We start from the raw sequence: 27,073 nt of genomic DNA on the forward strand, positions 1-27,073 counted from the left end.
TTGATCCCTTCTTTGTGTCTCTCTACTGTCTGAAATAACCTTTGATCTACTTTCTTGCCTTTAAATTCATATAGCACCTGTGGCACTAGCATCTCAAGGTAGTGCAGACACTATTGGTGCAGAGCATTTGGCAGAGAGGTGCCATTGATACTCATGTTTATGGTAGCAGATTGTATCTGTTTAGAACTGAAAGTCAAATTCCAAAATATCTTAATGAGAAGAAGCAAGTAGTGAGGTTTGTCTACTTGTTTCTGCTTATTCTGGTCATTAAATAATCCAATGGAAATACTGTTCTTTCTCTTTAAGAATGAAGCCTGCCTGGTTACCATGGATATCAAAAGACATATATGTGTGTGTATGAGTGTGTGTGTGTGTGTGTCTGTGTGTGTCTGTGTGTATTCTGAGTTCCATGTGATGTTGGGGTTTAGATGCTTTAGAGAACTGCCTTTCAAACTGTTCATTATGAACACTTCCACCCACACATTTGATTATGCAATGGCAGGATTTGTGCTTACTTACAACCAGTGAGCTTTTTTTTTTTTGTAGTGGGAAGATGGAGTCAGCCCACTTTCAAATGACTGTCTCCCTTGATGAAGGGTGCTGGGAAGAATTATGAAGCCAGAGATCAAGAACTAATACTTCCTTAGGAAGGAGATTTTAGTTTGTATATGTGCTGCAGAAATGAGCATGGGAGATTTTAATTTGTGAGGAATTTTATTCTATATCTCTTCTTTTTTGTTCTTTTTCCTCTCTTCTAACTCATTTCCTTTCTGTAAGGGGTCCTTGGTATTATGACCTTGCTTTTAGATTTTGTTTTTTAATTACAGTGTTGCTCAGTAGCCCAGTTATATTTAAAGGTATGTCACTGGAGCCATTATTTTTAACAGCCAGCAGTTTAGCTGTAACATTTGTTCTCAGCTCAGACTTGACATTTGACAATTCAGCCTTGGCATGAGAGGACTTTTTGGTAAACTAAAAATACATACACTTCTATTTTTCTACATATTATATAAGACAGTTTTCCAGTTATTACTGTGTGTGAGTGGGAAAAAAGTCCCACTTACCAGTTAGTCGCCTCTTTGTATTGGACAAAGGAGTGGTTATGGCTCTGAGTTTCAAAACAGGCTGTAGTTTGAAATGACAGTCTCAGGTCATTAAGCCATAACATGAGTTAAGACCTTTTAGTATTTCAACATAAAAATATATTTGTCTTTTATGAGTTCTTGGGGACTGAGCTGTGGGAAAAAGCCAAGGGTTGGGCATGTTAATTTCTTCTCATAAGGCTTTTTGCTGTGCTTGCTGTGTATTAGGGATACATAATATGCAAATGTTTCCCATTGTTAATAAATATTCTCTGTATACATCATAATAATTCCGGAGGGATTCATTATAATTATGAATACATATTATGAATAATATCCCAAACTCAGCTGAGTCTTCATGGGTGAAAATACAGCAGAAGGCTGTAGAATCTCTAGCTTCTCTGGGCAATCATGAACCTCCTTTTGCTTATATGTAATGTCTTAGCACTTAACAAGATTTCTCAGTCTAAAGTCTTAGAAACTTGGGAAATCTACATTAAGATTATTCTGTGTGGGTCACTGCTCATTGTTCACTGGGACTGTGACGTGCTCAGAGAGTAGGGGGGAGGGGAGTAGGTTCTTTTGGAAACTGCAAGCAGCTGAGTATATAAACTCAGTTCCCAGGGCCTCCCCAGTGGCGCAGTGAGTTGAGGGAAACACTGTGAAGCTGTCTGTAGCCTTTGCAGCGCTGGTTCGATTCCTGGCCGGCCAGAGAGATTCCCACATGGCGTGGCAGGCCTCTTCTGTCATGCCCGCTGCTCCCCTCAACAGTGTATTTCAGTCAGCCTGCCTGTTCTGCTCCCTGCTTTGTCTCTGGTGAATTTTCTTACCCTCCTGCGCCTCTGGCCTGTATAAAAATACAGGCCAGCTCTTGTATAAAAAGAAATAAATCTTAAAAAAAAACAACAACCAACAACAACAACAAAAATAAACTCAATTCCCAGGCTGTCCCAACTAATAATGTTCATTTGTTGTCAGCCCCGTATTCCTTTTGGGGGCAGGGGTAGGGAATTGCTTAAGGAGTGGAATTTGAATGTAGTTCTACCTTAACTTTTTCACCTTCCATCTTGGTTATTTCCAGCCTAATGACTTATTCTCAAAGTCAAGCAAGATTTCTCCTTATTAGGAATGAATTGTCGTTTATTTTAAGCAGGAGACTCATCAAAGCAAGCCTCATTTTTGTTCACTATAGATCTTTCCCTTAAAGGCAGATCAAAGTGTCTTTAAGAAGGGTTCTAAACCAAAAAAAAAAAAAAAAAAAAAAAAAAGAAGGGTCCTAAACCTTGAGGGCATTATGCTAAGTGAAATAAGTCAGTCGAAAGAAAGCTAAACATATTGGATGATTAAAAAAAAATAAAACAAATGAGGGCCTCCCCAGTGGTGCAGCGGTTGAGCGCTGGGTTGCGAAGCTGCCCGCAGCCTCTGCAGCGCTGGTTCAATCCCCGGCTGCTCCCCGGCCACTGGAGGAGGGTCCCACATGGCGCGCAGACCTCTCCTGCTGCCCGCTGCTCCCCTCATCAGTGTACTTCGGTCCTTCTGCCTGCTTTGCTCCCCGCTCTGGCTCTGGTGAATTCTCTTACCCTCCCGTGCTTCTGACTGTACTCAGTGCATGTATAAATAAATAAAAATAAATCTTAAAAAAAAATAAAGACTTTATTAAAAAAAATAAAACAAATGAAAAAGCAAAATAAAACAAACACAAGCCCAGACTGTAAAAACAAAATATTGGGACGTGAGGTGGGAACTGGGTGAAAGGGGTCAATTATGTGGTGGGGGATGGACTTTTGGTAGCAATCATTATATAGTTTACATGATGTCAGAATATAAAGCTAGCTACCTGAAACCTGGATAATGTTATAAACCAATGTTACTTCAGTTTATTTATTTATTTTTTAAAAGATTTATTTATTTGTTTGTTTGTTTGTTTATTTGTTTATTTATACAAGCACTGGGTACAGTCAGAAGCACGGGAGGGTGAGAGAATTCACCAGAGCCAGAGCGGGGAGCAGAGCAGGCAGGACCGAAGCACTCTGCTGAGGGGAGCAGCGGGCGCTGCAGGAGAGGTCTGCGCACCTGTTACTTCAATTTAAAAAATAATAATAATAATAATAAGGGTCCTGAACCCTTTTGGGTTACTAGGAACTCTAATTTGAATCAGAATACCCTTTTTAGAATGTTGGGAGAAAAGTACTGTACTTGGAAAATGACCCTCCTAGGTATGAGATAAGAGCTTTGAACTTAACCTTACGAGTGGGAAGACCTCTAGAGGACTAGGAAAAATAGATTAAGGTTTTGTGGTGAGCACTTGGTCATCCCGCTGTTGTAGAAGCCTATTTAGTGACTTCCTTGCCTGCTGGCAAATTGGTTATTTAGGTGGAAGTGTTTGATAGAATGTTACAGGCTAAGTTACAGGCTACTTCATCTGTTCTATTTCAGTTATAAGTTCTGTGGAACTCCCACTGGATGCGGATGTGCAGACCAGTAATCTACTGATAACCTTCTTAAAGTATAGTTCAATCGTCATGCAAGACACCAAAGGTAACACATGCTACTTTGGGGTTCAGGTGTGTCAGGCAACTGCTTAACTAGAATCAAGGAGCAGCATTAATATTTTGAAGATTTGACAAAGGAATCATTGGGGCCTCCTGGGAAGGGTAATGGTCCTGATTACTGGAAAACAGTGATTTCTCACTGCCAGATGGCAATTAGGTGGTGTTGGGAAAACCTGGAGCTGGAGAGAATGTTTCAAAATAGAATGGGGAAAAAAATGGTCTCTACAAAAACTAGCAAGTCTTCTTAGCAGATTTTGGTAAGTAGATGCAAACTCTTTTGTGTGGGAAGTGGGGGGATTAACACACTTCAGGGAATTCCCTTTTGAGGACAAGAACTGAAAGCAGCAACTCATGGTGAGAATTAGAGGACTGTGGTACAGAGTACAGTAGGAAGAGGTGAGATTCAGAGGAACTGTGTTCTTAACACTTAAAAGAGAAGTGTCAGTACCCACCCCAGAAATGCAGAGTGGAAGTGGGAGAGAAATGGATATTGGAAAAGTTTGTTTCTTATGTCTGGTTTCCTGTTCTTATTTGTTGATGATTTTTCTATGATCTTTTAACTGATGGTAGGGTCGTAGAGTGATTTGTCTAGGAGTGAGAAGGAATGAGAGGAAAGCCATGCAATTATATCTCAATTTCTTTTTAAACTCAGCTTTATTCTTTATATTGGATGTGTATGACTGTTCACAATATTTATTTCTGTTCTTTTAAAAATTGTGGTAAAACATACATACCTTAAGCTTTGCCTTTTTAACTGTTTTTAAGTGTCCAGTTCAGTGGTATTAAGCACATTCACATTGTTGTGCAACCATCACCACCCTCATCTCCAGAACTCTTCACCCTGCAAAACTGAAACATTGTGCCCATTAAATATAGGCCCCATTCCTCACATCCCCTCTGCTCGGAGTCCCTGGCAATGACTGTTCTGTTTCCTGTCTATGAATTTGATTATTCCATAGTTAGCTTGACTACTCTTTACCTTATATATGTGGCATCTATATAGTTTAAAATTCTCTGGGAACAAGCCTCTTATTTCATGGTGACACTGAGATAGCATTTTTCCTCCAATTTTTTGAAATTAAAAATTTCTGATAGGGGCCTCCCTGGTGGCGCAGGGGGTTGGGCGCCACACTATGGAGTGATCCGCAGCCTCTGCAGCATGAGTTTGATCCCCAGCCGGCCAGGGAGAAACCCACATGGCGAGGCAGACCTCTCCTGTCTCCCCCACTGCTCCCCTAAACAGTGTATTTCAGTCAGTCTGCCTGTTCTGTTCCCCACTCTGTCTCTGGTGGATCCTCCCAGGCCCACCATCTCTGGCCTGTACCCCAGCTCCTGTATGCATAAATAAATAAATCTTAGAAAAACAAATTTCTGATAGAGAGGTTGAGAGGATCATACAGTGATTGCTCATATATCTATTAACATTTTGCCATGTTTGGTTTGTCTCAATTTTTTTTGTTACTGTCATTTTAAAGTTACTTGCAGACATCATCCTTCTACTTTATATCTTAAGTACTTTGGCATGTATCTCAAAATAAAAGGCATTTCCCTGATACCCATTAATATAGCTAAAAAAACAGCAATAATTATATTTTATTTTATTTATTTTTAAAGATTGATTTATGCATACAAGAGCTGAGGTACAGGCTAGAGACACGGTGGGGTGAGAGGATTCACCAGAGACAGAGTGGGGAACAGAACAGGCGGACTGACTGAAACACTGCTGAGGGGAGCAGCGGGCGAGACAGGAGAGGTCTGCTTCGCCATGTGGGTTGCTCCCTGGCCAGCCGGGGATTGAACTCATGCTGCAGGGGCTGCGGTTTGCTTCATAGTGCAGTGCTTAACCCCTTGCGCCACCAGGGAGGCCCAGCAATAACTTAATACTATCATGTAATAGTCACTCCATTTTCAGTTTTTCCCAATTGTCTCAAAGATTTTTTTCTTTCATAATTGATGGCTTTAAAATTATAGCTTGCATTTTAAGAAAAGATTTATTTTTATTTGTTTATGCATACAAGAGCTGGGGTGTAGGCCAGAGGTGTAGGGGGTGGGGGGAGTGAGAGGATTCACCAGAGACTGAGTGGGGAGCAGGATAGGTGGATTGAATGAAATACACTGCTGAGGGGAGCAGCTGGTGAGACAGGAGAGGGAGAGATCTGCTTTGCCATGTGGATTAGCTTCCAGGCTGGGGATCTAATTCATTTTGCAGTGGCTGCGGACAGCTTCATAGTACCGAGACTTAACTCCTTGCACCACCAGGGAGGCCCCCACTTTTTTTTTTAAGAGGAGAGAGTTGCAGCCTTTTCTCTGGGAGTTGGTTGTTAGCTTTTGGGGAAAAGGAGGATAGAGCTAGATTGTTAGATAGAAGAGTGGCCAGGGATAGGTAGAAGAGTTTCATGAATCTAGTTTTGTATACATAGGGACATTTCTCTTCTGGCTGATGTAAGCTACAGTGAATATCAGACAGGGACATCATGACTTTTTGCACTGCCTATCTCTGAGGCTAGGCCATGTATTTCTGAACCACAACCTCCATTATACCCTCTAATTGTCAGGTATTAGATGATAGGAAGTAACAGATTAATGTCATGGTGAGTTCTGTTATCTCAATCCTCTATCACTAATCTGTTAGTAGAGCTTCTTCTGAATGGACTGTTACCTGGGTCATGTCCAAGCCCACTTGAAACATGATAAGCCAGTTGTCTGTTTTGGATAGGCTGGTATGACCACCTTCTTACTTCCACTTCACCCTTTTTACCTACAAAGATCCTGGAAAGTAAATAAGCTTTGATGGTTCTGGTAATTGGCAGTGAAATAGTAACTCTTTCTTGGTCATTTGTGTGGGCTTAGAATCCCGATAGCACAGTTGCCTTCTTTTTAATAACTAGAATGTAAGTTTGAAAAACTAGGCACCTTTCTTTAGTTCAGTGGTATATCTTGAGTGCCTGTTGCATAGTATGTACTAACTAAATATTTTTAGAGTAAATAGCTTTGATGGGAAGAAAATGACCAAGAGTTCAGTTTCCTGGTTATATATAATAGACACAGTGCAAGGACCAGGGCTGACCCCTGGTCTTATTTTATTGCCAGTTTTTATTAACAGTTATAAAACTTTTCTAGATTTTGTGGTAGATGGGTATAAGTTGGTGGATGGGTGGGGGTGGGAAGGGAATGAACCTGACTCTTCAGAACCAAAGTACTGATATGGAAGCAAAGGGCCAGTCTTGACTTGGCTCATGACAGTAAGGACCATTGCAGTGATTAGATATCTCTCAGGAATGTGGTCAGCTCTCCATCTGATCATCAGAACCAGATTTTTCAGAAAAATGTCCTCTGGGAGAGTTCTTTTGCCTTGGAGAAAAGCAAGAAATATTCTAGTAGTACCTTAATTTTCATTCATGTCTTTGGTGTAGAGAGAAATTGTAAATGTTCTTTCTGATGATACAAATCTTTCTTTTCTATGGAAACTTGATCTGGATGCATTTGAGTGAAGGGTGTATTTTTTCTTTACAGATGAGCATCGGCTTCACAGTGGCAAACTCTGTCTGATTATTCTTACCTGTATTGCAGAGGTATTTTTCACTTTTTAGCTAATCTCCTAAAAAGTGCTATTGTTTTCAGCCCTTCTATCCTGGTTCCTCTCTCCTGTCTTTGGGTCCTATAACTTGGGACAGAAAATCTTCCTCCTGTACTGTCTTTTTTTTTTTTTTTTTAAAGATTTATTTATTTGTTTATTTATTTATTTATACAAGAACTGGGGGATAGGCTAGAGGTGCGGGAGGGTGAGAGGATTCACCAGAGACAGTGGGGAGCAGAACAGGCAGAAGGACTGAAATACACTGCTGAGGGGAGCAGCAGGCAAGGCAGGAGAGGTCTGCTACACCATGTGGGTTTCTCCCTGGCCAGCTGGGAATCGAACCAGCACTATAGAGGCTGTGGACAGCTTCACAGCACTGTGTTCAACCCACTGTGCCACCTGGGGAACTCCCCCAGCCCCATATTGTTTTTTCCTCCTACTAGAATGTAAGCCCCCAAAGTAGGTACTTTGTCCCCTACATCAGCATATTCTCAGTGTATGGCGCATATTAGAGCCTCATTAGTAATTTTTGAATGAATTAATATTGAATTGTGATATAACTACTGTAATTGAGAACTGGAATATTCTAGCTTTTAAGAGTTTTAAAAAAGGGACTTAAGGCTCTTTAGCAAAAATAATTCAACCCCTTTGAAGCTGCTCATCTTAGGTCTTTTGCATTCAGCAAAATGAAAAAGGACCTCAGGTTTCCTATTGGCAGGAATGCAGAGAAAAAAGCTAGAGGGGAATCTGAAACTGAATAAAGTTGGACTGATAATAGTTTGGAAAAGAACAAGAGACTGAAGACAATAAAATGATGTGCTTCGGCTTTGAAAGGATTCACTTTTGTTTGGATTAATTAGGCTTGAACTCACCCAGGATCCTGGTGGTAGCACAGGTCTGGTAGAACTTGAGTCATTTAGAGCTAAATTTGTAGCTTCAGTCCCCCTTCACTATTCCTTATTCTGATCTTTTTTAAGAGAAATAGTAAAGGTGGTCCAGGTGGAGCAGTGATCTTTCCCTTTTATGTTCTCTGTGAAAAGATGACCTACTTTTTAATCAGGTTAGGGGTAGCTGGTTATAGGAGAGCTGCTTATTAGCAGCGGACCTAGTATAATTGCTTTTCAAAAATTTTTCTAAGAAAATCTTTAAAGGAGTTGTTTTTCACAAATTGTAACAGTTCCTAGTAATCGGAGTCTGTAGTCATGTCAGATCTTCAGAAAAGGTGCTGGGAAAGGGCCAAGGGATGTTATTAGTGATCCACAGTGAGAGGCTTTTGATTTTCTATCACTCTTCAGCAAAGCCAGATAGACGGGGTCTTACCTACTACTTGCTGCCTGGGTAGCAATTTTCTCCTGCTGTGCCCAAGTTCCATTCCCAGTGGAGGGCCTTAATCGTACTTTCTCCTGCAGAGTCTAAACATGCATCCTGCAGCCCCTATGAAAATCTTCAAGCTGTCACAAACAGAGCAGGCTCCTTGGGCAGATGGGAAGGAAGAGAGACTAAGAGAACAGATTTCTCTCAGCATTTGCCTCATGTTTCTGTGCTCTTTAATTTTTGTTGTTTGTGATTTGCTTAGAGATTTTTGACCAGTTAGAAACACTGGGAAATTAGGCTCATCCCACAGGCTCTCCAAGTTATCCATAGCAGTTGGTCTAAAAGTCCAAGGATTTGTAGGAAGTGTGGTAGATTATAAACTGAGTTTCTTATGCATAGCTCTTACTCCTTACCTTTTCTCTGTATTTTGATTTTTATTAGGATCAATATGCCAATGCATTTTTGCATGATGACAACATGAATTTTCGAGTAAACTTACATAGAATGGTATGTATGACTTGCTTCTTGTTTCTTCTTAGAGAAAATATGTATGATGGCAGGATGGGAAGGATGAAAGTGATCCTGCTACAACAAATGTGGGTGAAAACTTGTGCTGAAGGGCTCTGTTGAGGGCTGTTCAGCAGACCCAGCATGTTGTGGGGTTTTTTTGTGTGTGTCATGAAGCTGTTTGTTACTCAGGAGAGAATGGAAAGGCACACAACCATATACCCATTATAGTAATATTAGAATGTATCAATATTGTAGATTTCAACAGGAAGATGGTTCTAAACCTGTAGTGTGATCTTTGACTAGCTAAGGCTATATAACTGCTTTGATTTATTAATCTGAGAGGTAGGGGAAATAGAAGGTGAAGGTTCAGGGAGTATCCTTAAACTTGGAGGTATGTTAAAAAATACAACACTGAGGCTCATAGCTGAAACTTACTTTTGTTTTTTCTCTAACTGCTACTGTTATTGCCATTACACAGTCACTTCTTCTTTTTCTTAATTACTATTTTATTACCAAAGAAAAGTACCACTATACCACTTTTGTTGTTAATAAAGGCACTTATGTGAATAAAATCAAAGTGAAAACAACAGCTTTCACATTGTAGTATGCTCCGGTGCCCTTTGGGGGCCGTTGTCTTCTGTGAATTGTGTTTTTATCATAGGCCTGCACTGATAACTGAGAGGCATTTGTAAACCCCCTGTCCTACTCTGTTTAGCCTCTCTGCAGTACTGCTTTTATTTGCATGAAAAACATGATGAGGAACCTTTGGATGTCAGTTTAGGTGTCTGCTAATTTTGTTTGTTTTTGTGTATGAAGCCTATGAGACACAGGAAGAAGGCAGCAGATAAGAATCTTCCCTGCCGTCCTTTAGTCTGTGCAGTGTTGGGTGAGTACCATCAAAATTGGCATTTTTTTGAGCCAGGGACAGGTTTTCATGATTAGTAGGAGAAATGGATCCTGGTTGATGTGCTTCTTCTCAGACACAGAGTTACTTGTGTTTTTTCCCTGACCTAAGAAACCACTTACATTGTTGAGTTTGATAAAGCAGCCCTAATGAATAGAATGCTCAGTAAAAAAGGTGCTCTTGTTCAAGGTTGAGCCTAAGCTTGATACACGATTTAAATTTGTAGAATATTTTGAAATCTGGGAGTGTGATACCTCCATTCCCTTTTTTTTTTTTTTTTTTTTTTTTTAGGAGACCTTTGGCTATTCTGGGTTTTTGGTGGCTCCATATGAATTTCATCAATATTTGTTCTATTTCTTTGAAGAATGACACTGAAATTTTTATTGGAACAGCATTGAATCTGTAAATTGCTTTTGGTAGGATGGCCATTTTGATAATGTTAATTCTTCCAATCCATGAGCAGGGGATGTCTTTCCATTTCTTTGTGTCTTCTATTTCTTTTAACAGTGTTTTATAGTTTTCTTTGTATAGTTCCTTTACTTCTTTTGTGAGGTTTATTCCCAAGTATTTGATTTTTTTAATGGACATGGAAACAGTAATTCGAAAGAGTACCTGTACCCCTATGTTTATAGCAGCACTATTTACAATAGCTAAGGTACAGAAACAACCCAAATGCCCAAAAATAGATGACTGGATCAAGAAGATGTGGTACATATACACAATGGAATAATACTCAGCAATCAAAAAAGATAAACTTGGGAAGCAAATATTGTCTAAAAAAATTAAAAATGATAAATGTTAAAAAAAAAAAGATAAACGCATGCAATTTGCATCAACATGGATGGAGCTGGAAGGGATCATGCTCAGCGAAATAAGCCAGAAAGAAAAAGAAAAATACCGGATGGTCTCACTCATAGCAGGAATTTAGAAAACCTAAATAAGGGACCAGGAAAAAGACTAATTATAATAAAGAAAAAAATCAATAAGTAACTATAAATCAGAGACACACTATGGGGCGGGGGCAGGGCGAGGAGAGGGGGGATTAGGGCCAAAATAAGGAGGGTGGGAATTGTATGGGGAATATAACCAAAATGAAAATGCATACATTACGCAAAAATGAAAAATGATGTAAGAATTATATAAAATAAAATATTAAAAAAATTGTAGAATATTTTACTTCTGATGAAGATTATAAATTCCTTCCTCCCCTTCTTGGTGCAAATTAAAATGTCAGCTGGCCAGGAGGCTGGAATTTCAGGGTTCAGATATACAAAACTTTCTTAGAATAAATTAAGCTGAGATGAAGCTGACAGCGCTGACAGATGGGGGGACTATATCTTAGGTAATTTTGTCTCCTCAGAATTCTGTGCATTTTCCTTAGGGGAATGATCTGAACTCTTAAACCCATTTCACTTGGATATGCAGCTCTCTGGTTCCTAAATCTACCTGATTTTAGAAACAGTAATTAAGACTATATAATAAGCCTCTATTGACCCAAAGCCCCACAGACCATTTTTGTCAATACCTGTCAAATTGAGCATGATAGTGAGATGAAACAGACTGACATAACTTTACAGCTGAGTCTCTGGTTACAGGAGTGTGATCCATAATTTCTTGTCTGCTTGCTTCATCACTCAGTTCTCAGAATTTGATTTCCCTCTGGCATTTCATATTAGTGCCGTGATATGAAATATCTGTACAGTGAAATCTCCCTTGTATCTGAATTTATTGGCAGTTCAAGGTATCCTGGAAGTAGAAGAGTGAACAAATTTTCTTATTTACAAGTGGCAGGTGGTAAAAAGTATTGCAAGAAGTGCCTTATATAAAATAAATTTAAGTACATGTGAATAAAAATGTGCCATTCACCATGAGTGCAAAGTATAATTAGAAAGGTTTATTCCAACTCAGAGGAAGGAAAGAATTTCATTCTGATTGATACCATTTTTTCTCCTTTCCCCATTCAGACCTCATGGTAGAGTTTATTGTAACACACATGATGAAGGAATTTCCTATGGATCTTTATGTGTAAGTACCATTTGTATCATTTAATGTGTCCAAGTCTATTTCACAGAATTGCTAAAAAACTTGTAGTCACAAAATTTATATGTAGGACTTTCCTGGTGGCACTGGGGTTAAAGTCTCAGCGCTGTCAAACTATGGCCAGCCACTGTGGAATGAGTTCGATCCCCATCCAGGGAACTAACCCACATGGCGCAGCAGACCTCTCCTGTCTTGCCGGCTGCTTCCCTCAGCAGTGTATTTCAGTAGACAGCCTGTCCTGCTCCCCATTTTGTCTCTGGTGAATCCTCTCACCCCTCGTACCTCTGGCCTACATCCCAGTTCTTGTATGCATAAATAAATAAAATAAATATTAAAAAAATTTCTATGTAAACTGTGGAAAAATACATTGGTGGGTGGTGTGTGGATAATTGTTGGAGTATTTTATGGCCTAGATTTATAAATCTTTCCAGAAGGGAGAAAAATGCAAATCACAATTTGGATTCTTCTCACATCATGACTTCCACTTTTAGGCACACTGCATGAATAGCAGCAGGACTGGTTTACTGAAGTAGTGATCATGGGTGGTTATTGTAATCAACAAGTGTGGAATATCATCAGACTGCTTAATCATCTCTGGGCTTTGGCATCAAAGTAGTTAGAAGGTAGTGAAAGTCCAGAAAGATAGGGCTTCTAGTCCATTCTTAGCCTACATTGTTCTAGTGGCTTAGTTAGATGTCCCCTAGCTAGGCAGATTATATATATAGCACCCTGACTGGGAGATTCCTGCTACCTGGGGAGAGCAACTGAAAATCATCATATTTTAATAAAGCGTTAAGACTTGAGGCATTTTACTTTCCTATTTCTGCATTCTTGTCTTTAATGTGCGAGAACAGCTGTGCTACATCAGTGGGATCCAAGTATGTACATTATCTTTATCCCTTAAAAAACATTGAATTGAGTGTGACAACAGAATCAGTACCTCCATTTTGGGATACTGATTCCTTCCTTTGAGTTGGGAGGTGTGAGAACAGTTTGGTGCACAAAAGTTCAGTGTTAACTCACACAGTGCAAAGCCTGGATCTAGGGAGGTAGAAAGGACTTTACTTAGACTAGAGTAGACCTCCAGCTTTTTAGATTGCTTGTAGCCTGCAGAGCCTTGGTCTCCTAAATCTGAAATAAGATGTAAATTTTACTTTTAGTTAAGTAGGTTGCACTCGCATTTTTCCTTATCTTTCTGGGTATGTAGAAGTAAATCTGTTGCTAATTTCAGTTCAAAGACCATGAAAACCTGGTTTTTATAACAATTATACGAGGAGTTTTCTGCCTATTTTAGATGGAATCTCTGAACCTCAGGACCTTAGGTTGCAGAGATGTTTTGCCACAGTTTCTTTCTAAGTTGATTATTTTACGTTCTAGTTTAGGATAGCTATTTATTATGTAGTGTATTATTATAGTCTCAGTTTCTCATTTTCTAGGTAAGAAAACTGAGGCTTGGGATATTAAGTGCTTTTCCCCGGGTTATTCTATTAGAAGTACCATTGCCTTGAACCCAAATTTTCTTATTGTAAATCTTAGGGGATTGCCATCCCTTCTCAGGTATATCTGTTGCTGTGAACAAAGTATGCTAAACATAGTGGTTTAAAACAACTGTTTTTCGGGCCTCCCTACTGGTATAGCGGGTTGAGCACAGCATTTGAAGCTGTCCACAGCCTCTTCAGCACGGGATCGATTCCTGGCCAGTCAGGGGGATTCCCAGATGGCGCAGCAGACCTCTCCTGTCATACCCGCTGCTCCCCTCAGCAGTGCTTTCAGTCTGTCTGCCTGTTCTGCTCCCCACTCTGTCTCTGGTGAATCCTCTCACCCTCCTGCGCCTCTGGCCTGTGCCCCAGGTATTGTATAAATAAAAAATAAATCTTAGGGCCTCCCTTGGTGGCGCAGCGGTTGAGCACTGGGCTGCGAAGCTGCCCACAACCTCTGCAGCACTGGTTCAATCCCCGGCCACCAGCGAGGGTTCCACATGGCGCGACAGACCTCTCCTGCCATGCCCGTTGCTCCTCTCAGCAGAATATTTCGTCAGTCTGCCTGTTCTGTTCCCAGCTCTGGCTCTGGTGAATTTTCTCACCCTCCTGTGCTTCTGACTGTATCCAGTGCTTTTATAAATAAATAAATAAATCTTTTAAAAAATATGTCTTAAAAAAAATAAAACTACTGTTTTTCACCTCACAGTTCCTGTGGTTCAGAATCTAGGAGCAGTATAGTTGGCTTATTTTGGCATAGGGTTTTTCATGAGGCTGCAGTCCAAGTGTTATCTGCAGGCATCTGATGCCCCAAGCTTACTTCTCTGGTTGTTGTTAAACCTTAGTTTGTTATTCATAAGGGCCTTTCCATGGGGTTGCTCAACCGAGCAGCTGACTTTCCCCAAAGCAAGTAATCAAGAGAAGAAATGGAGAGTGAAAAGCCACATTGAAAATCTTACTGTCTTTAATAATCTAATCTTGGGCCTCCCCTGGTGGCGCAGTGGTTGAGTGCTGGGCTGCGAAGCTGCCCACAGCCTCTGCAGTGCCGGTTTGATCCCCGGCCACTGGCGAGGGCCCCACATGGCGCGATAGTCCTCTCCTGCCATGACCGCTGCTCCCCTCAGCAGTGTATTACGTCAGTCTGCCTGTTCTGTTCCCTGCTCTGGCTCTGGTGAATTCTCTCACCCTCCCACGCTTCTGACTATACCCAGTGCTTGTATAAATAAAGAAATCTTAAAAAAAAAAAAAATCTAATCTTAAATGACATACCATTTCTGTTGGTGTCACAGGCCAATCCCGATACAGTGTGGAAAGGGACTGCACAAGGTTGTGAATGCTAGGAGGTGGCACTGCTGGGGGCCATCTTGCAGGATATTGCTAGTATGTTACATTGCTAGTATGTTACTCCTAGTATGTTACAAAACCAAGATTCAAACTCAAGTCTGTCTGACCCAAGAGGGTCACACTAACTTCTTAGTGTGATAAGTGACAAATCTATACTGATTGACTAATACTGATTGGGGCATAAAAGAAGATAGCAGAGAAATATCAGGTGCATTTGACCTCAGTCATAAAAGAACAGTAGGAGTTCTCTCTGTGGAGGAGTCAGGGAGGGATACTCCAAGCAAGGGACCCACATCTTCAGAGGCTTGACATGTGGCTTGTTGGGAGACTAGAAAGAGATTCAGAGATTAGAGTATTGGGTGCATGTAGGAAGTTTAGGAAAGCAAAAAAGAGTTACTTGAGATTAAGTGGATGATGGGGAAACAGTTGAAGGTGTGGGTAAGGTTGTATGTTCAGAACATAGAGTTATAGGTATGTAGCTGTCCACCTAAACCTCTATATTCCTAGCCAGTGAACCTGATCTACACTAAATATTTTATTTTCCTCCTCCCACTGGTTCCTAACTTTATCCTTAGAAGAGCTTATTGCCTTGCTTTCTGAGTTGCTTTTTCTACCCGATCCCTAATTGAATATCCTGAGGTTAAGGAAGATGGAGAAGATAATGAGACAAAATCTGACAGAGGCTGGGCAGAAGACCCCACCTCAGGCTGAATTCACTTTCTTCATTACTACCCCTGGGCATATTTCCAGATCTTCTTCCTCCCACTTCCAGTGCTTTCTAGTTTTTAGCATTTGGAGCATCAAGACATTTTTAGGTGTATTTATTGCCCCTAGCTGGGCATCAAGCCAGCTTGCTGTCTTAATTCTCAATATGTACTGCTTTTCAGTAGCTTTCCCATTGAGAAATTGAAATAAAAATGAATTTCCACCATTTCAGATAAGTTTATATAATCCTTGTGGTGAAATATGAAGAAATATGGAATGTGAAAAGACTTAATACTCAAAGCCAAAATTTGGATCAGAGTTGAAACTATTCACCTCGGCGTATGAGTGCTGTAGGTCAAGCAAGAGAAAAGTTTTGCTTTGAGCAGTAAGAGGTAGGAAAACCCAGCAAATTAATTTTCAGTTGTGATTGTACTTGATTCTTTCTGCTACCCTCATTGCTGCCACAAGATTTGAGAGTAAGGGGAATTGGTATCTGAGGAGAGTAAATTCTCCTTTAAGTCACTCTTACATGGAAAACTTGAACTCTTTCTAAGTCAGATTCCCAAATCTGTCGTTTACCAGAAGAAAGGTAAACATCAATGGACACACAATGTCAGGTTAAAATAGCACTTGTGTTGAAATAGGAAACCTCGATATACATAAAAGAAACATCCCAAGAAATAGTGAATTTGTAGTCATTCAGCCAGTATATAATTTTAAGATCATAGCATTTATTAACTTTTTCATTCTGCTTGGTAAATAGTGTAAGTTACTGAGACCACAAGGTTAATGATGTTACCTCTCAGGTGACTGTAGAGGTAGGAATAGAGCCGAGGAGGAGTGGAGGAGTGGATGTTGATAGTGTTTGAACCAGAGGTGGTTGTAACATGGAGACATGGGAGACACAGGTAGTATCTCACTGCTGCTCCACAGTAGCTCAGTCTTGAGATGTCGTTGTCAACAGGGACAAGGTACAGGCTGTCCGGATGAAGGGCTGGTGTTTAGGAATATGCTGTGCACAGGTGGTCATGTTGCTAAATGCAGCAAAGCTTTTAGCATGGGAACCTAAGGACTACAGTGTAATGGGGAAGTTGATAGAAGAGTTTGTGGATTCCTAAGTTAATTCATGGCTCAAACAAGGACAGCTTATAGGTTGTGACAGTTACATCAAATAGGAGATCACATTATAGTTTCTAAAAATCAACAATGAGTTGGAAACTATTAGGATTATCTCAACCGCAATTTATAACACTTGGTAAGCAGTTGTTTTTTTTAAGACTTATTTTTATTTATTTATGCATATAAGAACTGGGGTGTAGCCAGAGGTGCAGGGAGTAAGAGGATTCACCAGAGACAGAGTGGGGAGCAGAACAGGCAGATTGACAGAATACACTGCCGAGGGGAGCAGCAGGTGAGTTTGCTGTGCCATGTGGGTTAGCTTGCTGGCCGGGGATTGAACTCTTGCTGCAATGGCTGGTGATAGCTTGATAGAGCTGAGACTTTAACCCCTGTGCTACCAGGGAGGCTGGTAAGCAGTTTTGACATTATTTAGAGAATAAAGGAAATTACTTAAAATTTTTGATATTTATGTATTAGTTTATATTTCTATATGTTTAGTAAGGGTTTTTTTTTTTTTGTGTGTGTGTTTTTTTGTTTTTTGTTTTTTTTTAGTTGAATGAGGCAAGGATATCTTAGGGACTCAGGCATGTGAGTAAAATATTTGTGATATCATTGTTAACAATATTGAAATATTTTAAGAGAGCTCTGTTTACATAGTCCTCTCATAATATCTTATCTGAAAAGCTCCTAAAAGACCACTTAGATATAGAAGAATTGGGAAGAACATAGAGAGATGTGATTAATGGGACAAGTAGAATAGGCTAGTAATGTATTAGTGCAAGCCCATTACTGGGAATATTTTGAAAACTTCCAGAGATGAGTAATTCTAGAACTTTAACTTACACATTTAGTACACTTCATTTGTGTCTTTGTTAAGTTGTCAGATACTTTAATTCCTTTAGGTGATGTTTTTAGCCCTCACTCCAAAGAGTGATGTTAGTAGCATTTTTTCCCTGCCCTTTCCCCCTCTGTTAAAGACATTCACAAAATTAGTTATCCCCATTTTTGCTTGAGTCCATGAATTGTCAAGTTGACACCCGACAAATTGATATGGTGCCTGCTGGAGTTAGTAGGATCTCAGGATATTCTTATTTCAGATTAAAGCCATGAAACCTGAGAAACTAAATTTCCCCTCTAAAAGTATTATGTACAGATGGATAGTAATGGGAGGATGTTAGGTGGAGAGGAGCCATTTGTTGCTGTGCCCTTAACCTTGCTTTGTCTTCTCTATTTCTGTTTTCTGTCTCATTTTATTTCAGGACAGGAGAGTCTCTCCCATTTGCCTGAAACTAGCAGGTTATCTAAGTCTAGTTTCCAGAAACTTGAGAGTGTAGTTTTTCTGTTTTCTGTTTCTTTTTTACTTTACTTTTCTTTTTTTTAAAAGATTTATTTATTTATATAAGCACTGGGTACATTCAGAAGGGCGGGAGGGTGAGAGAATTCACTAGAGCCAGAGCAGGGAGCAGAACAGGCAGAGGAACCGAAGTACACTGCTGAGGGGAGCAGTGGGTGGCAGGAGAGGTCTGCGCGCCATGTGGGACCCTCATCTGTGGCCGGGGAGCAGCCAGGGATCGATCCGGTGCTGCAGAGGCTGCGGGCAGCTTCGCAACCCAGCGCTCAACTGCTGAGCCACTGGGGAGGCCCTGTTTCTTTTTTTAAAGATTCCCTGGTGGCGCAAGGGGTTAAGACGCAACCTATGAAGCTGTCTGCAGCCTCTGCAGCACAAGTTGTATCCCCGGCCAGAGAGGTGACTCACATGGCACAGCAGACCTCTCCTGACTCGCCCGCTGCTCCCCTCAGCAGTGTATTTCACTCAGTCTGCCTGTTCTGTTCTCCACTTTGTCTCTGGTGAATCCTCTCATCCCCTGCACCTCTGGCCTGTACCCCAGTTCTTGTATGCATAAATAATCTTAAAAAAAAAAGATTCATTTATTTATGCATACAAGAGCCGGGGTACAGGCCAGAGGTGTGGGGGTGAGAGGATTCACCAGAGACAGAGTGGGGAACAGAAGCAGATCGACCGAAGTACACTGCTAACGGGAGCAGCGGGCATGCCAGGAGAGTTCTGCTGCGCCATGTGGGCTGCTCCCTGGCCGGCCGGGGATCGAACTCGTGCTGCAGAGGCTGTGGACAGCCTCACTGGCTGCATCTTAACCCCTTGCGCCACCAGGGAAGGCCCCTGTTTGCTTTTTTTGTAGTACTGGGGTGTAGGCCAGAGGTGTAGAGGGTGAGAAGACTCACCAGAGGCAGAGTGGGGAGCAGAACAGGTGGATGTACTGAAATACATTGCTAAGGGGAGCAGCGGGTGAGACAGGAGAGGTCTGTTACACAATATGTAGGTTACCTCCCTGGCAGGGGATTGAACTCAGGCCATAGTAGTGATAGCACTGAGACTTAACCCCTAGGCCACCAGGGAGACCTGACAATGTAGTTCTAATAAGAAGTAATAGATGTTTAGTTGTTATACTGTCAATATTTGTTGAGTGAGTGAGAGAAAAGATAAGTTTGACAGTTTCTTTTTTCTTTTTTTTTATTTATACAAGCACAGGGTACAGTCAGAAGTGTGGGAGGGTGAGAGAATTCACCAGAGGCCAGGGCGGGGAAACAGAACTGGCAGACTGATGAAATACACTGCTGAGGGGAGCAGCGGGTGTGGCAGGAGAGGTCTGTTGTGCCATGTGAGGCCCTTGCCGGTGGCCAGGGATCGAACCGGCACTGCGAGGCTGCAGGCAGCTTCGCAGCCCAGCTCTCAACCACTGCGCCACCAGGGGAGGCCCACAGTTTGACAGTTTCTTCTGAAACTTTTGGTTTGTGTGATGAGCCTCAAGCTCCAGAGGGATACAGCTGAAGCCTTGGACCTCTAACTTATCAAGCAATCCCTCAGTGATCTGAATTTAAATGCCATTGAAGTATCAAGGACATGACAAAGTGCAGCTTAGAACCTGGAATTAGTGAAGGCATTGCATTTTAGGTATTTCAGAGATTCACTGGTCATTCCAATGGCTGTGATTCTTGTTAATTGAACATTGAATTTGCGAATTTAAAAATGAAAATAGGATATGTGAAAGCTGATGCCCTCAAATGAGAAACACAGTTTATCCACATTATATAGGCCAAACATTAAAGTGGACATTTAATGGTTTTAAACAGGAATCCAAGCATATATAGAATATATAGAATGCATTACATTAAATTAATATTGTTGTTAGAACTGTAACTTACTTTTCTGACAATTTGGAAAATCTAAGCTGCAAAGTTTTTAAAAATAGCTTTATTGAGATACTGTTTTTAATGTTTTTAATTCATCTATTTAAATTGTACAATTGTATTTATTATATATTCACGGGGTTGTGCAACCATAACCACAATCTAATTTCAGAACATTTTGACCTTTCATATAGAAATCCCATATCCATTAGTTCCTTTCCATACCTCCCCTCACTTTGCCCAACTAATCTATTTTCTGTCTCTCTATATTTGTCTATTCTGGACTTTTTTTTTAGTAAATGAAATCATATAATATGTGACCTTTTGTGACTGATTTCTTATACTTAGCATAATGTTTTCAAGGTTCATCCACCTATCAGAATTGCTTTCCTTTTCAGGATGAATAATACTCCATTGTATGTATATAGCACTTTTTTTTTTTAAAGATTTTTAAAAATTTTTTATGTGTGCAAGAACTGGGGGTAGGCCAGAGGTGGGGGGGGGAGGGGAGTAAGGGGATTCACTAGAGACAAAGTGGGGAGCAGAACTGGTGGCTCTACTGAAATATACTTCTGAGAGGAGCAGCAGGTAAGATCGTAGAGGTCTGCTGCAGCATGTGGGTCAGCTCCCTGGCTGGGGATCGAACTTATGCTACAGTGGCTGGCGACAGCTTGAGAGTGCTGAGACTTCAACTCCTGTGCCACCAGGGAGGCCCCCAGCACATCTTGTTTTTCTGTTCATCCATCTGTGAACATTTGATTGGCTTGTTCCATTGGCTGTTATACAGTGCTGCTGTAAACTTTCATGTGTGTTTGTATGATGTGTGTTTTGTTTTCCTCGTGGTTATACCTAGTAGTAGAATTGATGGCTCATATGTAACTCTATATTTAACATTTTGTGAACTTATAAATTGTTTTCCAGAATGGTTGTTCCATTTTACCTTTTATCAGCAATTTGTGAGGGCTCCAATTTCTCTGCATCCTTTACCACAACCAAAGATTTTGTTTTTGCATGGACTTTGTCCCCTTTGACAAAAGTGGAGATGCCATTTACTTGATTTAAGAAATGACAGTGTAACAGCCTTGAATATTTAGATCCCCAGTTAACAGATTAGCATACTAGGTCCTTCCATATTATTCTCTCGTAATCTGCCCATTGTGTTTCTAGACCCTGATTGCAGAGGGATAAGCAGTTGGATGAGTCTTGCTAAATTATATATCCTTGACCCACTGGTCTAGCGAAGATATAAAACATTTTTGTTCTCCAAAGATTTCCTTCATGACCATATCTCGAGAATATTAAAATTTTAAAAATAAATTTATTTTAAATGGTGGGTTTCTTACCTATTAAAATAAAATATAGTTGTAGGAAATGTGGAGAGGGAGAAAAAAAAAAACAACAGAATTCGCCTATAACCTTACTACCCCAAAATGGCAACCATTGTTAACGTCAAAATGAAATATTTTTTCTATGCATTTGAATGTATTTGTGACCATCTTCATATACTTAATTGTATATAATTTTTGCCTACTGTTCTTTCACTTTCCATTATTGCATAAATATCTTTGTCTTGTGAAAAATTCTTCATGAATGTACTTTTTCAGAGCTTCATGGGGTCTGCTTGGGCTGCAGTAATAAAATACCACAGATTTTGTGGCTTAAACAACAGAAATTTGTTTTCTCATGATTCTGAAGGCTCGAAGTCTCAGATTAAGGTTCCAGCAGGTTTGTTTTCTCTAGAAGCTTCTCTTCTTGACTTTCAGATGGCTACCTTCTCACAGTGTACTCACAAAGCTTTGTCCCCTGTTGGGACCGTCCTGTTATCTCTTCCTCTCTTCTTCTTTTTTTCTTTTGTTTTGTTTTGTTTTGTTTTCTTTTATCTAACCCTAACCCTCTTCCTCTCTTCTTAAACGGAAGTGAGTCCTATAGGATAAGGGCCCCATCCTTTTGATCTCATTTAATTTTAGTTATCTTCTTACAGACCAAATACAATCACATTGGGGGTTAGGGCTTCAACATAGGAATTTTGGGGGGACAGTATTTAGTCCATAACATATAATAATGATTTCTTGCTGTATTCTTAGCATTGCACATTCTTTTCATAGCTGTTTCTAATTTTCTTTTATTATAAATAAGTTTATGATGGACTTGATTTTGTCTAAAATATTTTTTTATGCATCCTGATGTAAATGGGTCTAAGAGACTATTTTTCCTTCTCTTTTGTAATTTTAATTAAAGTGTTGCTATTCACTTTTTAAGCTCTTTCTAACAAGCACCGAATTTTGATATGTAAGTCAGTGTTTTTGGAAACACTATCAATATCCTTCCACAATAAAACAATGATGTTCATTCCTCCAAATACCCAAATTGAAAGTCTACCAAAACAGGGCTTCCCCGGTGGCACAGCGGTTGAGCGCTGGGTTGCGAAGCTGCCCGCAGCCTCTGCAGCGCCGGTTCGATCCCCGGCTGCTCCCCGGCCACCAGAGGGGGGTCCCACATGGCGCGCAGACCTCTCCTGCCGCCCGCTGCTCCCCTCAGCAGTGTACTTCGGTCCTTCTGCCTGCTCTGCTCCCCGCTCTGGCTCTGGTGAATTCTCTCACCCTCCCGCGCTTCTGACTGTACCCAGTGCTTGTATAAATAAATAAATAAATACATCTTTAAAAAAAAAAAAATAAATAAAAAAAAATAATTTCCCCCATTTAAAAAAAAAAAGAAAGTCTACCAAAACAAACAAAAAAGGCCCACACATTAAAAAAGTAACAGAAATCATGGTTTATTCATCAGTACATTTAGTGACTTTCAGTGTGCTCTCTAATCATTCTTCAGCAGACTTTCAAAAAATAACACCATACCTCATCAAAATATACATTTTCCTTTGAAATTAAAAATAATAATTAAAAAATAACTGGAAGGAATTTACAATCAATTGCCTGATGCTTTTGATGTCATATACAGCATATGAGGGTCAGGAAGGCTATTTGCACATACATGGTTAGAGGATATTGATCTTCAAGGTTTAGTAGCTTTCTTCCAAGCAGTGCAAAATACCCACAGTTCCAAATAAGAAGGGATGTCCTTTGAGAATTCCACAGAACAATACAGATGCCCGAGTTCTTTGCAGAGCATCAGGGCTTCAGTCAAATTGACAAAGTTCCCTTGTGTAAAACATTTCCCATCCTGTTACAGTACTTTCATTGAGAGGTCAAGAAACAGTCTGAGAAATTCCCATGTGAAATCTAATGGAGACTTGGAGGTTGGAACAATAGTGAAATCATTCATCACATAATCAGACTCCCTCTTTTCTTGGGAATGCCTCTTCAGTATGGGAATACAATCTTCTGTTAGAACCTGATAGCAGTCCCTTTCAGATTGTCATCGCCATACGTTTTCTGAGTATTTGTTCCATCCATCCATCACCATTTGGTCAGTCTCTACCATAGTGACCACCCTTATTTTCAGTTTGCCTTTTTTATAAAATATGCCCGTCTCCAGGATCAGAACATCTTTGCCATTGTAATCTTCTTTTCCACTGCCCATGAAAGTCCTGGTATACACCACATCACTCTCTGCCAAATGAACATCCTTGCTAAGGATGAGACTATTTCCAAATTGCTTCGAGTGTAGAATTTTAACATTCTGATAAGATGAATCTTCATTATATACCACTTCATGTATGTTGTACTGCAGCATTGTCTGTGGCCCCTCCTCTAACTATGGGTGGTAATTGCTTTACTTGCCCAGTAATATCTGCACTTGATTCTTTTGTTCTCCAACTCTGTTCAGAAGACTTTCAATTTCTTTACCTTGTAGCTCTGAAGGCCCAGCAATACCAACCCATGTGGGTAAATCCTCCTGTTGGCAAAGCTGCCATTTTTCTTTATGAAGGTAGCTAAATAACCGTGGTCCTGCTGGGTATGCACTATCTGTCACGCCCATCTGGAAAATGGACTGGGGCCTATTAGAATGGTCTCACTGGCAGCCTTGGCGCTGAGCCTTGCTACTGCGTAGTATGAGGAGGCCTTAGCCAGGCCTGGGGGAGACAGTGGAGGGAAGGATAGGGGTCCTCAGGGATGGCACCAGCTGGGGAGGCCAAGGATCTATTAAGACTCTTAATAGAGGTTATCAAATTACATAAAAGGGCTCTATACCCGTTATACTTTCTCTGATGTGTGAATGGTTGTTTTGCTGTACTTTTGTCATTACAAAAATCTGTATTATTTGATATGCAAAAACAGAATCTTGTTTTAATGTGCCTTTTTTTTTAAAAAGATTTATTTATTTATTTATACAAGCACTGGGTGCAGTCAGAAGCGCGGGAGGGTGAGAGAAATTCACCAGAGCCAGAGCAGGGAGCGGAACAGGCAGACTGACGAAGTACACTGCTGAGGGCAGCCGGTGGCAGGAGAGGTCTGCGTGCCATGTGGGACCCTCGCCCAGTGGCCGGGGATTGAACTGGCGCTGCAGAGGCTGCGGGCAGCTTCGCAGCCCAGCACTCAACTGCTGTGCCACCAGGGGAGGCTCTAATGTGCCTTTTTTAAGTGAAGTTGAGCATTGAAGAAAATGTTAGCGTTCCATATTTACTTTTTGGGGAGATATGGAAATTTGTTGACTGTTTCCTTTGCTCTTCTTTTTTATTAGGGGTGTTGCTGTTTTTTCTTATCAGTGTGTGTAAACTTTTATACATTAAGCATAGTAACTCTTTGGTGTCATATGGTGTCAGTGTATTTTCCCAAATTATTTGGCTTTTAATTTTAATCACTAAAGTTTTCTTTTAAACAAGAGGTTTTCAATTTTAGAAAGTAAATTTCATCAGTATTTTGTTTTGTACTTTCATTTGTGGCTTTTTAGCTTTCCAAACCCTCCCCCATTTGGAGACGAAAACACAATTTTTCCTGAGGTTCATAATGTTTAGAAATATTTTTCTTCTCAACCTGAACTTGCTAACTCCTTATTTGGAAGTACTCTCAATAACATATGTTGTTGGGATGTGAATAATGCTGAATATTTCAGTGATCTAGAGCAGCACTGTCCAACAGAATTTTTTCTTCTGATAAAATAGTTCCGTATATTGGAGCTGTCCAATTTGGTAGCCAGTGTTTAAATGTGGCCATTGAGCATGATTAGCGTAACTGAACAATGGAATTTTTTTTATATATAAGATTGATTTATTTATGCATACAAGAGCTGGGGTACAGGCCAGAGATGCTGGAGGTGGTGAGAGGATTCACCAGAGACTAAATGGGGAGCAGAACAGGCAGACGGACTGAAATACACTGCTAAGGGCATCAGTGGGTGAAACAGGAGAGGTCTGCTTTGGCATGTGGGTTTCTCTCTGGCTGGCCAGGGATCCAAGTCGTGCTGCAGAGGCTGTGGATTGCTTCATAGTGCAGTGCTTAACCCCTTGTTTCACCAGGGAGGCCCTGAACAATGCAATTTCTAAGTTAACTTTTCTTGCAAATAAAATTGAAGTTAATTTAATTACAAATTAAATTTTATTAAAATTTTGATGTAAGTTAAAAACAAATTTAAATAAGTCTAAAGACTCAAGGTTTTTAATTTTGTGTTTTCGCATCCTACATTTGCAACTTTGAGTGGAGTAGTCTTTATTTTGTTCCTTTATTTTGTTCCTTTATTTTGTATCTTTTCTCTAAGGAAAGATATTCAAGGGTATGGTATCAGTGGTACTACCTAATTGATTGTATGTCGTTATAGCTCCCTTTTTCTAGTGATATGAAGAGTGGGTAGCACAAACATTGGAGGGGGAGGCAAGAAAGGGATGAGTTATTTATCCACCAGAAAGGTACAAATTGAAGTTCCCGTCATTTTGTATGTGGACAGATTCCTATCTAGCCTCTTTAGTGACCTTAGCAAAATTTCTCCAAGGAAAGGGTTTCTGTGGTGAGTTGCACCATTTTCTTAGGCTTACCCTAGTTTTTTTCTGTTACAGACGCTGCATTCAGGTTGTACATAAGCTGCTTTGCTATCAGAAGAAGTGTAGAATACGCCTGCATTACACCTGGCGGGAACTCTGGTCAGGTAACTTTCTCTTTTGAATTTATTTTCTTTTCCTATACATTTTATGAGACCCTAGATCTAGACACAGGATGAATTAAAAACAAACCAAAAAACTTTAAGATGCTTTTATTTTCATTCACACTTTTTGTCATTCAGTTTTCTCATCCAGACCTGGGCATATCTCATATCTATTCCCCACTTTCTTGTTCCTTTGCCTTGTTTTTTTTCCTCCAGCTGATAAAAACAATTGAATATTTTTAAGTTCCAGTGATTCTTTCTTTGAGTAAGAGTGAGGTAGGAGGAATCAGTACAAACTTGGATCTCCCTCGGTTCCATTTGGTAGCAGCATATGGACTATAGGGAGGCTTCTGTGTATTTCCTTAAGATGAGTAATCTCAAGAGGAATGTCTTAGGGAGAGGGGGTGGGAAGGGGGTGGAGAGATGGGGGAATCCTGTTCTTTGTGTTACATCTGGCATTATTACTGTTTACAGACAGTGTCAATTGTACCACTCCCTCTGTGCCAGAGACAAAAACAGCAAATTACAGTGTTTACTTTTGTCTTTGTATCCATTTGGTAGCCCAGTAAAATCACTGCCACCCCTGCAGGCGGGAAGTGGCTCTTCTCTAAGGGTACAATTAATGCTGGCTTGCCACCCCTTTCTTTTGTGCAACTAATTGGAGGTTTCAGGAAAGCAGAGGAGACATGTTCCCTAAGGCATTCACTTGCTGATAGGTCCTGGGGCTTTTGTGACCTGATGGTATACAATAAAGTCTTCTCCAGAAGATTATAGTGATGAATAGTTGCCCCACCCGTAGGAGAGTATCTCTGTATTCTCTGAAGGGAGAGGGTGTGTTAGTGTCAGAGGCTTTATGAGAAACAGGCCAGTAACCCAGCCCCCTTCCATGGAATTCATCTCACTTGTTGTGACACATGGTTTCCTCCCAACCCAATTTGACTTTCTAAATTTAGTCTTCCATAATGGGAAGTAGAGATCTTTAATTAATGGATTAGCAAGTTCTTTGCAGTTACTGCCTTTGGCAAGTAGGAGAATAACACTAAATGGCAGTAATGGCATTTTGGCATTTCAGGAGAGAAGATTATTTGAGTTTAAGATTGAGGGAATGTCAGAAGAACTAAAGAGCGATCAAAAGAGATTGAAATGACTAAAGTTAGTAGAATTTTTTAGGTAGGAATGATTACTTCTTAATATATAAGACTACTTTT

At 40.3% G+C, this 27,073-nt stretch overlaps 1 protein-coding gene and 1 pseudogene across 3 annotated transcripts in view; one reads left to right on the top strand and one right to left on the bottom strand.

Annotated features, from left to right (window-relative positions):
* The window catches only part of ARMH3 (armadillo like helical domain containing 3), a gene marked incomplete at its 3' end in the record, with an annotated part of 183,874 nt that overhangs the window by 26,148 nt on the left and 130,653 nt on the right, over positions 1-27,073 (top strand). For both annotated transcript variants that reach the window (XM_084245906.1, XM_084245907.1), the window contains 6 exons: positions 3,519-3,620; positions 7,148-7,206; positions 8,967-9,032; positions 9,852-9,921; positions 11,904-11,964; positions 25,780-25,868. In XM_084245906.1, coding sequence (XP_084102032.1) covers positions 3,519-3,620; positions 7,148-7,206; positions 8,967-9,032; positions 9,852-9,921; positions 11,904-11,964; positions 25,780-25,868 — 447 coding nt within the window. The remainder of the gene's footprint in view (positions 1-3,518; positions 3,621-7,147; positions 7,207-8,966; positions 9,033-9,851; positions 9,922-11,903; positions 11,965-25,779; positions 25,869-27,073) is intronic.
* On the bottom strand, positions 22,842-25,655 carry LOC311179113 (spermine synthase-like; annotated as a pseudogene). Its single transcript has 2 exons — positions 25,637-25,655; positions 22,842-23,862 (listed from the first exon to the last, which is right to left on the bottom strand). The product of its transcript is annotated as a spermine synthase-like (transcript).

The sequence above is a fragment of the Talpa europaea genome, assembly GCF_964194135.1.
Source record: "Talpa europaea genome assembly, chromosome: 10".
In the NCBI taxonomy this organism is placed as follows: Eukaryota; Metazoa; Chordata; class Mammalia; order Eulipotyphla; family Talpidae; genus Talpa; species Talpa europaea.